At 44.6% G+C, this 14,401-nt stretch overlaps 1 protein-coding gene across 1 annotated transcript in view; it reads left to right on the forward strand.

Annotated features, from left to right (window-relative positions):
- The window catches only part of STIP1 (stress induced phosphoprotein 1), a 199,906-nt gene that overhangs the window by 51,699 nt on the left and 133,806 nt on the right, over positions 1 to 14,401 (forward strand). The window contains exon 3 of the mRNA XM_078651644.1: positions 7,360 to 7,501. Within this exon, the coding sequence (XP_078507770.1) occupies positions 7,360 to 7,501 (142 nt within the window). The remainder of the gene's footprint in view (positions 1 to 7,359; positions 7,502 to 14,401) is intronic.

Raw genomic sequence — 14,401 nt, forward strand, 5'->3', positions numbered from 1 at the left:
CTGCAGTAAAGGGGCCACCATCCTCCTATTCCGTTTCTGAAACCATTCAATCATGAATCTGTTTGTTTGTTGTTCCTTGCCTGATTGCATCTGACCCATGGCTGCGGATGCCTTCTCTGCCATGATGTCCGCCTCCAATTCGCTGTTATTTTCTGCATGTTTATAATTGCTGATGTTGGAGGAGTGGGGTGTGGGCATACTTTATACACACATGCACACCTGCTATTTAATCAGATTAAAGTGTCAATGAAAGATCCAATACGGGAGAAAAAAGCAAGTTGGTTACCTGCAACTCTGGTTCTTCAGTATTGGTGTATTTGATGGACATGAAACAAATCTTTCTCCCCTGAACGACTCACCGTAATAGTTTTATGCTCTTTCATGTTCACATTAATGCTCGAAAATCTGAGGGGACTGTTCTAGAGGGTGCTAGATATGGGATAGGTTACTAAAGTGAAGGTTCTATAGCCTTTCTAGGCTATGTTTAACATTATACTAGTTTCTGGTTTATAACATAACGTGTATTTGTAAAGCGCTCGTTCACCCAGAGGTCTCTTGGCGCTGAATAATAGATGTTCATTGTTACCCAACTCAAGAATACTAATTTTATCGACCTCAGATGGATGAAAGGCTGAGTGGGCACGCCGGGATTTGAACCTGTGACCATGAGGTTGAACACAGGCCCCTGCAATGGATGCATTAGTCCACTGAGCCACCAGACTCGGACAGTTTTAATGTGAGATTCCCATTTCAACGACCTGTAATGATTCCAGCATGTGAATCTATAAAAGATACCAATACTGGAAAACCACAGTTACAGGTAGGTAACTTATTTTCTTCTTTAACACCCCACCTACATTTCGCACTGTGACTGGTGTATAGATCAGTTGCAGTGCAAAATGAGCAGTAAGTAGGATTCACTTAATCCGGACTGATTGTTTGCATCTTAGATGGAGAGTTTGAGAAACACAAACTGAAAGTAAACAAAAAGCCATGCATGATGGTGGCCTTTACTGAGGTATCCATTTATTTTTTCATTCATAGCACTAAGGCTGACCTACAAAATGGAGGGGAACATTATAACGAGGTAAATGATGGACTACTTTTCATATAGAAAAGTTGCTAGCCTCTTGTAGAATGGGAGAAGCTTGGAGATCGCTCTCAAATAAGGTGGAAGACCGTTCTAATGAGTAGCTGCCAAGTGGGAAAATGTCGTCACTCTCCCCACCCCATTTGGGTTTGGAAACTCGATTTTCAGCACAACAGAGTTAGAGCCACTAGACTGAAGATTACTAGTTGGTATATATTTCTGGACCTTGTTCCGGATGACCAGAGCGTCCATGCTATAAACAGCCCTGTGAGTAATGCAGAGTAATATAAAGACTGCCTGCTTCCTCATTAGCATCCAGTGAAGCTTGTTCAGACTGGCGGAGGCAGAGCAGAGTCCCTAATTGAATGCTATGCAGCTTTGAAAACAAATGGCCATTCTAACATATAGTGAGGTTCTATAATCTTTCTACAGCTATGGGAACCCGTTTTAAGATTGTCGGCTCATCCTCAGTAGGCCTTAGCAGACTCCACAAACCACATTAAACTTGTCACTTGTTTCATGAGTAATGATGGCCAGATTTGGTAGGTATCGGGAGGTGCCCAGTCAACTGACCCACCACATGTTTATCTAAACGGTTTGCTTTTTCATACAAGATGACCTCTGTTTTGTCCCATTTAACTTTAGTCAGTGTTTTTGCAACCACTTAGATGACCACCAACGGGTAGCCCACTGGGCTCTCCTTACAGGTGTCCACTTCTTTCCTGACTGAAATGATAAGTTGTGTCATCAGTATATGATATGATGTCTAGTCCCCAGCTCCTGGTGAGGTTAGCCATAGGAGCCATGTACACTTAAAAGTATTGGGATTGGAGGTAACTTCCAACGTGAGACAGGTAGACCTATAAAGCAAAGAGGGAATACTCCAGCCTCTCCCTTGCCCATAATATCTAGATCCATTTTGTCGGATGCTGATGACCATAGTAGATGTTTTGAGGAGTGTCCACTGCTCAATAGTTTGGCAGGTTCTTATCTGTTCCACTCACCCATGCTGTTGTACTGCGCATGGGGGAGGGCACGTAGATCAGTGGCTTGATGGAAAATGTTACTGGAGCAACCAATGGTCCCGGAATGCCTTGATACTTGAGTATTATGGTTGCGCTGATGGTGGAGAAACCATATACATACAACATGGGCAGAATCTTCGACGGGTTGCCCAATTCTAAAAGCTTTTGGACCACGCTCCATGACCCAGGTGGCCATCGCAAAGATTGGCACTGCCTATATACACTATCAGAACACTGTTCTGTAGCTCTGTCCACTTTTAAACAGGTGAACAGCCTGCTCCACACTTTGGTTTGGGGTGGAAAGCACAATAGTGTCCCTGAAAACCCTGAAGCTCAATCAAGACGAGGGAGGACTCTGTCTCTCTGACCTTGAGATGTACTACTATGCAGCTCCTATACAATATTCTGCACACTAGATGGAAGATAATATCTGGGAGAAACGACTGCTCAAGGGGTCGTATGGAGATGCAGCTCTGCCGTCATTGCTCATGACCTGTTCTAGGTGTAGCGTCTTCTTCAGCCTAGTAGCATGTAGAAGAAATATGACATGCACGGATTTTGGTTTACATGTCTTTATTTCTCACATATGTCTCTCTTGGTTTGAAATGTACCTTTCGTAATCCACGTGCTGCATTGGATTGAATTTGAAATACGACTCTTTAATTTGACGGTATGTAGTTTCTTCAGCTCTTGGCATTTTCTTTATCACTTGCACTCCATCGCAACTGTATTTTTGAGATATTTAATCTTTCTATCCGCTACTTCATCCAGCGAATCAACAAATAAAGTTCTCAGTTTTCAATCCAGGCAGTCCATCGGGCGCCGATATTCTGCTTCTTGGCAACGGTGATTTTAGGAAGGCGGCGGCGCCTTATCCAACACGCTTCAGCAGTCATGGAAGAGCTGACAAATTGCACTATTCGTCCTCCCTTCTTGGTTCCTTTATCGGTTTGGCAGGATTCGATATCCTTTTAAGTACAACCCCTGTGCTTACACGTGGGTTACTGTGTCTGACGCTGAGGTTGGATGACTCTTTACTCTCGTGGTTTTGGTAAGTAAATGTTAATTTCTTATATCTGAGGTACAATACACTACACGTTTCTTTACACTTTCTCACACCTGGATGATCTTTGCCTCTTTGCAAGTCGTTGCGCTCATCTACTTCAACTTGGTGTTTTCTTGCTCCTGGCTTTCACCACGCATTGCACTTTCTGAATCCGGTTTATACGGCCTTTCAACACGCCTTTGCATCTGTCGACTTCTAATCGCAACATTACTTTGCAATTTACTGTCTCCACTTGTTGTGCTTTATATACCTGGTTGAAACTGCTGGTGATGTTCTCCTACTGTATGAATGACTGCTGTTATGCTGTGGCGCCCACTTCTTATTTCTATTATATTGGCAATTTTCTGACCAATGATCAATGAAACTTTCCACGTGACCTTCACTTCCTTCGACAGTCTCGTACTGGCTGGAGTTGCACTTTGACTCCACATACGCCAGCTATTGATACTTCACTTCAAATGTGGCACGCGGAAGAAGTTTGCTGGACCTCTGCAAACTCTGGGAGAGCACTGTCGACTCATCAGTTTGCGGTATTCACAGATCCTCTATTGTAGGAGAGTAGGATCTGCTTCTATGGTTACCCCCACTTTTTGCTTGATGTGATGCTGTATTTGACTAGTCTGACTGTGATCCTGCGAATCAGGACCCCCGTCGATCTGCTTTCTGCCTAAATTGTTGTGTAGTGCCTAGTTACAACCCCATATTGGATACTGGGTTACTCTTACCAGAACCTAGTATATGGTACTAAGGTACACCAGGCGTAGCTACCCCAGAGGTCTCCATGGGCTGAAGCATGCATTATGCTACCCATGGGAGACCATGCAAAATGGAACTACAGGCCTGCCATTGCAGCCTGTATAAGTTGGTGCTTGCAGGTATAGGTTTCCTATAGCTGAAGGTCACTGCACTTAAAACCTATATGTAACCCCTGTAGCAGGCCATTGGAATCCTGAAGGCAGGATGCTGAATCTCAGTGAGAGGGTGCTCCTGCATGAGCAGGACACCCCTGCAGCCTATGGAGTGCATTCTCCCGGGGTGTCAGTGAAGCAGCCATATACTATATAGAGGGGCACCGCTAATACGCGATGACCATCTCAAACGTCTAACTAATCGTATCATGTTTGGTGTCAAACATGTTGGAATCATACCCCCACACTGTAAATGGTGTGGGAGGTATGATTCCAAGCACTGGAAGAGCCCTTCATTAGGCTCCCAGTGTTCCCGGTGCCAACCTTCTAGACCCGGACAGCACAAAATGGTCGCTGTAGACAATAGACACATTTCTGCCTTCCTGTTGCTGGGCCAAGCTCGAGCAGAGTAAGGTGGAAAAATAGGCATTCGGTCACATGGAGGTGTGACCAGTCCCGATATAGTGTATTGGGTCTGGGTGGGTGTCCTTCTCAATACCAGAAAGCCTGCATGAGGGGCACACTTGGTGTCCCTGCGTATAGTCCAGGTCAAACCAGTTCTGGGAGCCGTTGGCTCCTAATCTGGCGCAAAACTGGACAAAGCACATGGGAGTAACCTCAACCCTGTCCAGACCCTCCCCTGTATCTTCCCAACCCTTTCCCTAGGGTACTTAAGGGATTACCTGGATGTAGGTCCCTAGATTCGTCATGGGATAAGAGTCCGATCAGACACCACCTCTACAGTCTGGGCACTCTTGACATTTCTGTACTTCGTTTGGGCCAGACTTTTCTGTACTTCGTTTGGGCCGGACTTTGTCTCCCTTCCAGTCTGCTGAATCGCTTGTGCCTGTGCATCATACAGGAACCTTCCAAGGCCTGTGGCGTGTCAGACACCTGGAGGAATCTCCCTTGGAGTGAAGGAGTCACTCCCCTGCATTCGCAGGCACCGCAACTAAGTCGACCGGTCTGCTAATCCTGAGCCCCTTTAGACTCCAAAGGCTCTGTAACACAGGTGGTGGTTTTCCACAGCTCTCTAGGCCTGCCCTCTCACCAAGGCCAGTATCCCTTGTGGGGGTGCAATAACCAAACCTCTGCACCTACTCAACTTGCAGTTGCAAAGGCTTGTTGACTTCTTTCCAAGGAGATCTTCGGGCTCCAAATAGCCCCAACCTTGAGAACCTCCAGTGATCACAATCTTCAGCCACACTGCATCGTGGCCTGCATCTTTTGATGAGCTGCTAGAGGTCCCTCTCCCGATTCCAGTGCTTCCGGCCTGTGGGTCCACGCGAGGGCCACACTTGTTTCTTTTGGGCTCCCCTGATTGCTCGGGCATGGCCTGACTCCCCTGCTTTTGTTGAATCCCCTGGACCTTGCTGGTCCAGACATTGCTCCTTCTTTGATTCCTGTGTGGTTGCGTTTGCCAACGATTGTTGGTGCTCCTGCCGGACACCGACCCCTCAGCACTTTGAATTCTTCGTGGGACAGCTCGTGCCCAGCTTCTGGTCTTCTTCAGCGCCGCCTGGTTCTCAAAGCTGAAGAGTCAAGGTCCTCGTCACCCATCCTGTAACACCCGACATCGGAGGGCATTCGTCCAACAAGTCTCCTTGTCACTCCTGAGTGATATCGACACTGTCCCCACTGCTTGCAGGTACCTCTCGTCCAGAATCCATCCTAGGATTCCACCGGACACTAATTCCTTCTTCACCAGCGGCACTTTCCTGAAGTCCTCCATTGGGTTCGACTGCGGTTTCCGACACCACTTCACACGTACGCACCTGGCTTCCGTGGTTTAGTTAACGTGGGTACTAGGGTATCCACGGGTGGGGTGGCTCTCCACTGGGTTTTTTCAGGGTCCACTGGGAAGGGTCCATAATCTTATTAAAAATCCAACCACGACTTGCACATAGAGTTTTACGGAGCACACAGTTTTGACTCTGCACATGCTCTCCGTGGGTCCCGGTCTACTCCCCTTGGGTGGGTCTTTGGGTCCCCAGCACTACTACATCCTCTCGACCCTGTCTTCATCCGAGTCGTGGTTCTTATACCACTCTCAGTATATGGTTTGGACCCTAGGGTCCACTGTGTATTTTGTGCTATTTACTTTTTGTGTGTGCTAAAGTATTGTGTTTATCTCCGTGTTAGAGATATAAGAACGTACTAGAGAGTAATATATAATAAATACATCATTTTATAAATACCCATTATCACCACCACCACCACCACCACCACCACCACCGAAATGCCAGACTGGGTGAGCCATATGGATGGAATGGACCCTTGAAGAGGAAATTCATAATTGTCAAGAGAGATGAAAAGGTGGGAGATGATCTTACGACATGGGGTGGTGTCATGCTCTCTGTCAAAGGCAAGACTGGCTCTCTGTAGCTGGCCCGCTCTCCAACTTTGTGATTTGCACTGCACACAGTACAAGGGAGTGGAATGTTGCATGTAGTGGTAGAGCTGAGTCCTTTCTCTGGTTCCTACTACAGCGGGTTCAACATGGTTATTAATGTAAATGATCTCACTTGTGGAGGGTTGAACCTCGGGTGGAAAGGAAGCAAAGTGAGGTGGGAAAACAATTTCACCTGAAACCTGCCAATGAGGACATGAGGGATAACAAACCGGGTTGGTTGTTTATGCTGCTGATGCTCCCCGATCTGCATTGTTGTAACAACCTTCAAAATAGCAAACAAAATATTGAACCATTGTTATGAATGAGGCAGGATTCTATTTTGTCATATGTAACCAATGCAGGTAAATGGAGCATCGAGACATGTGAGGAACAGACCTCTATCTACACCAAATTTGAAATTAGAAAGCTAGATCTTGGTCTAAAAACCCGGTTGTGGCTACACGAACTATAACCATAACGTTTTATCAGGAAAACCTAAACTCTTTGCACACAAGTGAACCTCAAATATGATGCAATAGATTGCAGATCTTATTATGAAATGATCTATTTAAAAGGTAATCCCTATACGTGTGTGTACACACACACACACACACACACACACACACACACACACACACACACACACACACACACACTTGTGGGTAACTTTAATTAAAGAAAATAAATGAATATTAAATACACATGTAAAATAACAAATGTTATTGATGGTAATTTCCTGTTAAAATTGGTGGATTCTATTTTTGAATTTATTTTTTACATTGCAGAGCATTTGACTGCAGCAATGGATTGATGTGCATATTACATTTGAAAATACTATCTTATGGGTTGGCCTATTCACTTTTTTCCCTCCTCATCAGGGATACTCAAGAAAGGCTGCTGCCCTTGAATTCTTGAACCGTTTTGAAGAGGCCAAAAAAACCTATGAGGAAGGCCTCAAGCATGAACCAGGAAATCAGCAGTTGAAAGAAGGACTACAAAATATGGAAGTACGGTTAGCAGGTAAAAATGTAGGGAAGGCAAGGGGAGACAATATTGTGCAGTGTATATTCACAGCTTCTGTTATTCGTGTTATTCTACTTTGATAGTCTTAGAAGGTAAAATATCTGCTACTTCCTGAAATGCAGTTTTAAACTTTTTTTTTTCCAGTTTTAAAAATGATATAAATAGAGAAAACCAGCCTAGAGTGTGCACCGCTTTCTGCTATTTATCTTGTCCTTGAAAGCAAATTATTTGTGATAAGTTACTGAAAATACCATCCTAGAGCATATTGCTAGATTTACGCTATGAGGAGGAAATGGTTTGCTTTTTAGGTCTTGCCTGGCGTTAGCAGCGCGCATGCGCTGCTCTCGCCATGCGAGAGCCTTTTGGAATCAATAAGGATTCTGCAGCTAGATGTGCACGCTTATGGACGGACAGAAGAAGTGCACACGCTCGTCAGCGTCACCCTGCTGCTGGTATGGCAACGCCCCCTCCTGGCTGGCACCATTGTCTCGTTTCATCTCCGCGCTTCAGATGTCACATTTCCTCATATTTCCCGAGTCTGTTTTATTGCAGCAAGTCTTGCAGCTCCTGTTGCAATGCGCTCCTGATGTCACATTTCCTCACATATCATGAGTACGTTTTATCGCTGCAAATCTTTGCCGCTCCTGTTGCAATGAACTCGTGTTAAGACATTCATTAATTAGCTCAAATGATAGCTACTTTAAGGTACAGCAAATGTTGGAGCGGGTTCTAAAACGTTGCAGTACAATGATGACCATGAGCTTTATCATTGTTATTATGACTGACACTTTCTTTTTACATCTTCAGAATGGGTATATTACCAGGAACATTGTAGACGTTTCTATTTTGCCTTTTTTCTTCTTTCCAATTGAGGGTGCTTTGACCCAACACTGTGCCTTTCTTTTTAGTTAAGTGTTGAATAGCTATTTTGCTGTACGATTTGAACCCAGTTTTATAGAGTTTCCCTTTGTCTAATCTCTAAAATATTGTCTCAGCGCCCGGACATCTTTCTTTTAATAAAGATGGACCTGCAGGGCCCCCATTCCTGCCCCAAGAGCTCTAGGCGGCTGCCCTTCAAACATTAATCAATCCTCCCAACCGTCCATTGACACACATCTCTTACAGCGCCCCACAAGCGTCCCTGCTGCATCCTCTTACACCAGGCCTGGACACGCCCACCTCCCATAAAGCGCCTCAATTCTACACTGCAACACCCTTTTTTTCCAACCCTGAACATCCCAGCCCCACTAAAGGACGTCAATTCTGCTTCGGGCATATCACACTAGCTCGTCAATTGTGCCCTTATTCAACACCAGTCCCTCCTCCCCCCACCTCCACTCCCTCCTCCCTCTACCTCCACTCCCTCCTCCCTCTACCTCCAACTTGACTCTCCCACCTTCACTCCCCCTCACCCCCTCCCTCCCTGCACCTCCACTTCCCGCACCTCCCTCCCCTCCCTCACTGAACCTCCACTGCACTCCTCCCTCCCTCCACCTCCACTCCCCTCACTGCCCCCTTCTTTGCATAAACAAAACTAGAACACATTTTTGGTGTTAATTCTGGTTTTTATTATCATACTTCAGTTGTATTTAATGTTTTCTAAGTTATAAAGTGACAAATGGTTATAACACTTTTTAAATTATAACTTATAAACATGCTGCACAACATTAACAATGCTCTGCAACACATTAAAAACGTTAACAAAGCCAATAGCGCCCTCTAAACACTTATAAGGCCCCAAAGGCGAGACCTATTGGCTATGGCCAATTCTTGTTCTTAAGTTGCTACAGAAGGGACACTTGTTGCACTGTTTCATATTCTATCTGCTCACTGAGCAAAGATCCCTGGACACTGATTGTTTTCAAATGGTTTTTTTACTTTGACTTTTTTTTTTATTCCCTTTTCTTTATTTTCAGTGAATGGCGTACCTTTTTTAGGTCCCACTGCATTTGTTGTCTTTTCAAGACATGCTGTATCTGCTCTTTGGGCTTTGAGTTCACCCATTGTTTTTCATTTGTTGATGTGCTGTTCTGATAACCTTGCTTTTTAGCGGTGAATTTGGTTGTATTTGTCCCTCCTTTCATGGGTTGGCTCCCTCCCATGTCAACTGGCCCTATTACATGAACTTGTTCCCTCCTATTTGTTTATTATCTTTGCTGCGCACTGTTATTTTTATTACTTCTCGCTGTTATTTTCGGAATGGAGGCCGAGCCTACTGGAAGGTAGTGTGTGTAGACCAGGTTTGTTTAATTAGGTTTTTGAGCCCCCACAGCTCTTGTTTTAGCAGCACGGCACCTGCTTCATGGACGCTGTGCCTCCACTTTAACAAGCAATTCTTGTATTTTTTAAAATTTGTTTTAGAGGAGGTAGCTTGTGCGCTTTTGGAGACAGAGCGGGTAGCAGTTGTATGCCCCCAGCAACTGCAGAGGCTGAAATATGGGATGCTTGTTCAATTAAAAAAAATCCTGTTGTCATGGGAAATCTAAAAACGATTTTCCTTGATTTTGCAAGTAAATGTCCTTTGTCTGAGATGTCGATGCTGCTCATGTAAAAAAAAGACACTATATTATCAGATGTGCGAAGGGTTAACCGCTGTCAGGCAAAGCTTCAAATAAATATCTGAGCAGGCAACTTTGTAGTGGGCTCCGGTTACAGCAGCACACACTAGATTGCACATGTGACCGGATCACGTGTCCCAGGAGCCGTGCTTTGCACTGGCATTAGAGGCGTAGGACTAAGTGTGGTGTAGGGCTTGAGGCAGAGGGGTAAGCCCACAGTACACCGTCACCATCCCGCTCTATGAATGCTGCAGGAGAAGTGCAGAGGCAGTTAAGGTTGTTTAGGAGCTCTTATCATGCCAGGGTTGTTAGGCATCCTAGGAGTCATCCATTGGCTTTAGATCCAGTGCAGGAAAATACTGCTGTACCATATATAAATACATGTGTGTACCTCTGTATGCCGCCCTTGCTTCCTTTGACCTACATATCTGCCTTGTTTTAGCTATCTAATTTACTAATGGGGCCGCTTTCATTTTGGTGCCCGGGCATATATTCTGTTCTAGTTTTACCCTGGTGTTGTCAGTGCTATTTGGCCATTACAATAACAACGATGGTGATAACACAGACTACCAGTATTATTTCAATCCTGTTGACTAAGACACTAGCAACAGCTGCCATCTCTTTGACTGATAAGACAGTCGATGATGCCACAGCTTCCATCTGTACTTTCAGTGGCGATCGTGATCATTGTAGACACTAATGCTCTTCCTATTGCCATCAACTACTTCATCATCCACATCGCAGATAATGGCAATAACTAACTATGGCATCGTCTGAGACATTGATTCCTTCCAAGCCACCTCTTTTGCAACTTGTCACCATAAAAGGCTCACCTCAGAGCAGCCTGCACATTGTTTGGACATTTGTTCCACTAGTGAAAGATGCAGTGATCATGATGGTGGAGAAGGACAGTCCAAACTATATACTCAGTGACACTCTTCCTAAAAGTCCCTTTACCTCTGTGTTCCTGAACCATTAAAATCTTTTACCACAGTTTACATTTCTGCCTGTGACTGAGCAGTTAGAAATGTCATTAAAAACTCCCAATGTGGTAAAGTAACACCTTGTAAAAAAGGCCCGGCCAGGCGCACACATCTTCAAATGTTTGTACGCTACTGTTTCTCAAGTTTCGTCCTCTTTTCCAAGACCCTCATTTTCTTGATCTAATTCTCATCTATATTCTTTAGTTGCAGCAGCTGCCAGAAAGGCATGCATCTGCTCCATTACCTACTGTTATACATGATAACAAATGTAAGAAGCTGGTCTCTGTACAAAAGTTGTCTGTTAAGTTGTAACTTCTATGAAAGTGTCTACTGCAAAGCCTCCTATGCTGTGTATTTAACTCTGGAAAGCCATCCTCCAACTTCAGTGAGGATTTCCAGAGGTAATTGAGATGATCTATGAAGTCATGTTTTATCTACCTAATTGTTAGTTCCACTGGTGATACTTTAAATATAGCAGCTCATGTATACTGCAGTGATTTAACATTTAAGGCACAAAGCCTGTTGCCCTGCAATAGAAACCCTTAATATTCTGCTTTAAGGAACATCTTTAGTCAGTAGCCATGTAGATGAAGGCATACTCTGGATGAAAACTGAAACTAACACTCCAAAGTGCGTTGTTGTGGTAAAACAAAAAACTATCATATCAGGACTAACACATTGACCACCATAAGGCTCAAACCTCTCAGTGGGAACATTGTCAGACACAACAGAAATATGCATACCAATAAAGCAGACCTGAAATTGGTAGTGGCATGTGCCTTCCACTTCAGCAGTTTTGATATAGCCAGCAGGAGGAAATCAATAACTACTTGATTCTTTCCTCTATTTTTACCACTCTAGTAAGGCAAATAAAAGTTTCCAGTGTGGCAACAAATACCAGTAGGAAGGTGATTTAATATTGTTCAAAATTAGGAGCAAATCACTAGAAAAAGTAGCCAATTCTATATGGATCTTTTTAAGAAAGATGTAATGAAACATTTCCTAGCTATCGTATCAAAATTTCAATTCTATTAAGGGCCGGAAGCTCAGATTATGCTTTGTCTTTACTTCATCCACTTAATACAGATTTTAACAGCAGCCATTTTAAAAATAGCTTAATGTAAAAATATAATTCCCAAAGTGTTTGGAGTGTAACAAAAACAATATCCAGTCACAGCCAAGCGGTCCCAAGATAGTTCATTGTCTATCTATGCTGCCTCTTTTCTGCATGCGAATAACGCTACCATCCGTTGCTCAAGAAACCTGTTTTGGAATCGTCATTTCCTATAAAGCTAAGAAAACCAAGAATATTTGAACTGATTCTCGCAAGAGAAGCAAAATAGAATCACAGCAGTGCAAGCTATAATTATGTTTGCATGCGACGTAATGAACACTTTATCATAAATGTGTACTCCTAACCATGTATAGACTCAAACCAATACTTACTGATCACAAGAAGAGAAAAGAACAAGGCTCTTCTCGCCTGGTGGGATAATCCTTGCCTCCGTGTCCTTAACAGAATTGAAACTTTGTTACAATGGCTAGGAAATTTGTCATTCTTTAATTCTGTGTCCGGACCAAAGGCTCAGATTATGCTAGTGTAAAGCTTTCTTACCACCAAGTGAGCTACATCCACCACCAGTTTCGCCCCCCCTTGCCAAATATGCCCCAAACATTCCCACATTTATACCTGCCTGCTGAATGACTCAATGGGCGATGGTCGTGCATGAGGATATGGCCTCTGTGGTTTCCGGCAGGCAATCAAGTGTTGTCTTTCGCCAAGAGGGTGGAGTTCCTCCTTCATCTCATCGTATGCTTTCAAGCACTGTATCCCACACAGTTTAAGAGACTCAGGAAATGCCTGGAAAAGCCCCAGAGAACACTCTCGAGATAACAGCACTACTGATGTTAAACTACAGCAACTTTGAAGTAACCTTACTGCATTTACTAGAAGACAGTGAGGTAAACTGTGCTTGGATAAGAGGGAGCATGCACCCTTCCCCCTGCGACAAGATATTAGGCATGGCATCCTGGCAAATGTAGCTGAAAATTCTTTCCTCCTAAGGAACCTATTAGTTTGCCAGGCGAGAAACCGATTGGGACATGGTGGATTTCCCAGAGAGATGATTACCGAGGTTCTGGCGGTGATGAAAGATGAATTCCTTGTAACAATCTCCACACAAAAGGGTGCTTTCCCCCGGGGGAACTGTTGATGGGAGCATGCCCTGCGGAGATGGCCGATCGAAAGGAATTGATTGATCTGTAGCCTCAGATGACAACTCTGACAAAAAATTAGGAATTAGGAATTTAAAACTACATCAGCATCCCAGTTATGCAGGCCCCATCATATACACCAACCCAACCATTTTTTCCAAGCCGATCTGTAACTCTTGACAGTGCTGTCAGCCCAAAACTTGTCACGAAAGTCCTGGTATTTGCCACCGCTACCTGTAATCCGTCATGCCAAAAGGCGCAGGAAGCCCTCCGTCTCCAATCGGTGTGGCATCCGGTTTGGATCGAGGAGAAGCGTCTGAAACTGGGAGAAGGATTGTAGAATCCCAAGAAAGATCCATCAGAACTGGGAACCAAACTTGCAACCTCCAAAAGGAGCGCCACCAAAACAACCTCTGTTTGCGGTCTTCGCACTTGGGCCGAGATTCTTGTGATAATTTAGAATGGAGGAAACGCATACCCCATCTCTGGAGTCCAATCTTGGAGAGCTGCGTCTATGGCCAGCGCCTTGGGGTCTAGTCTCAAGCTGGAGAACCGAGGCACCTGATGGTTCAGGCGTGAGGCGAACAGGTCCACTGAGAAGGGACCCCACCTGTTCAATATCTACAACAAACGTTCGGAGTCCAGCTTCCATAGACTCGCTTCGTGGAGATGGCGGGACTGCCAGTCTGACACCTGATTTGGTGGACCGGGGAGATATTCAGCCTTGACTAACACATGATGAACCAGGCAGTGCTGCCAGAAGTCTTTAGCCAAGTTTGACTAGGCTTTCAACGGTTTGCCCCCAAGATGGTTGACGTACCGTACTGCTGATACGTTGTCTGTCTTGAAAAGAACATAAGACTGGATCCTATCCTTGATCTAACTTACCGCAAAGGACCCCGCAAGGAGCTCCGGCAGTCTGTGTCATTTCTGTTCTTGATAAGACCAACTTCCTCCTGTGGAGAACTTACCACATCAAGTGCTCCCAGCTGGATCTGCTGGCGTCTGACTTTTGATGTGGAGTTGAACCAAATATTGCCCGTCCATTCCAGGCCTCCATGTGGGAGAGCCACCATTAGGGTTCGTCTTTTTCGTCCTGTGACAATGGCACTGTCTGAGTATATGTAAGGCCTCTCTGCAAG

Source organism: Lissotriton helveticus, chromosome 7, assembly GCF_964261635.1.
Source record: "Lissotriton helveticus chromosome 7, aLisHel1.1, whole genome shotgun sequence".
NCBI lineage: Eukaryota > Metazoa > Chordata > Amphibia > Caudata > Salamandridae > Lissotriton > Lissotriton helveticus.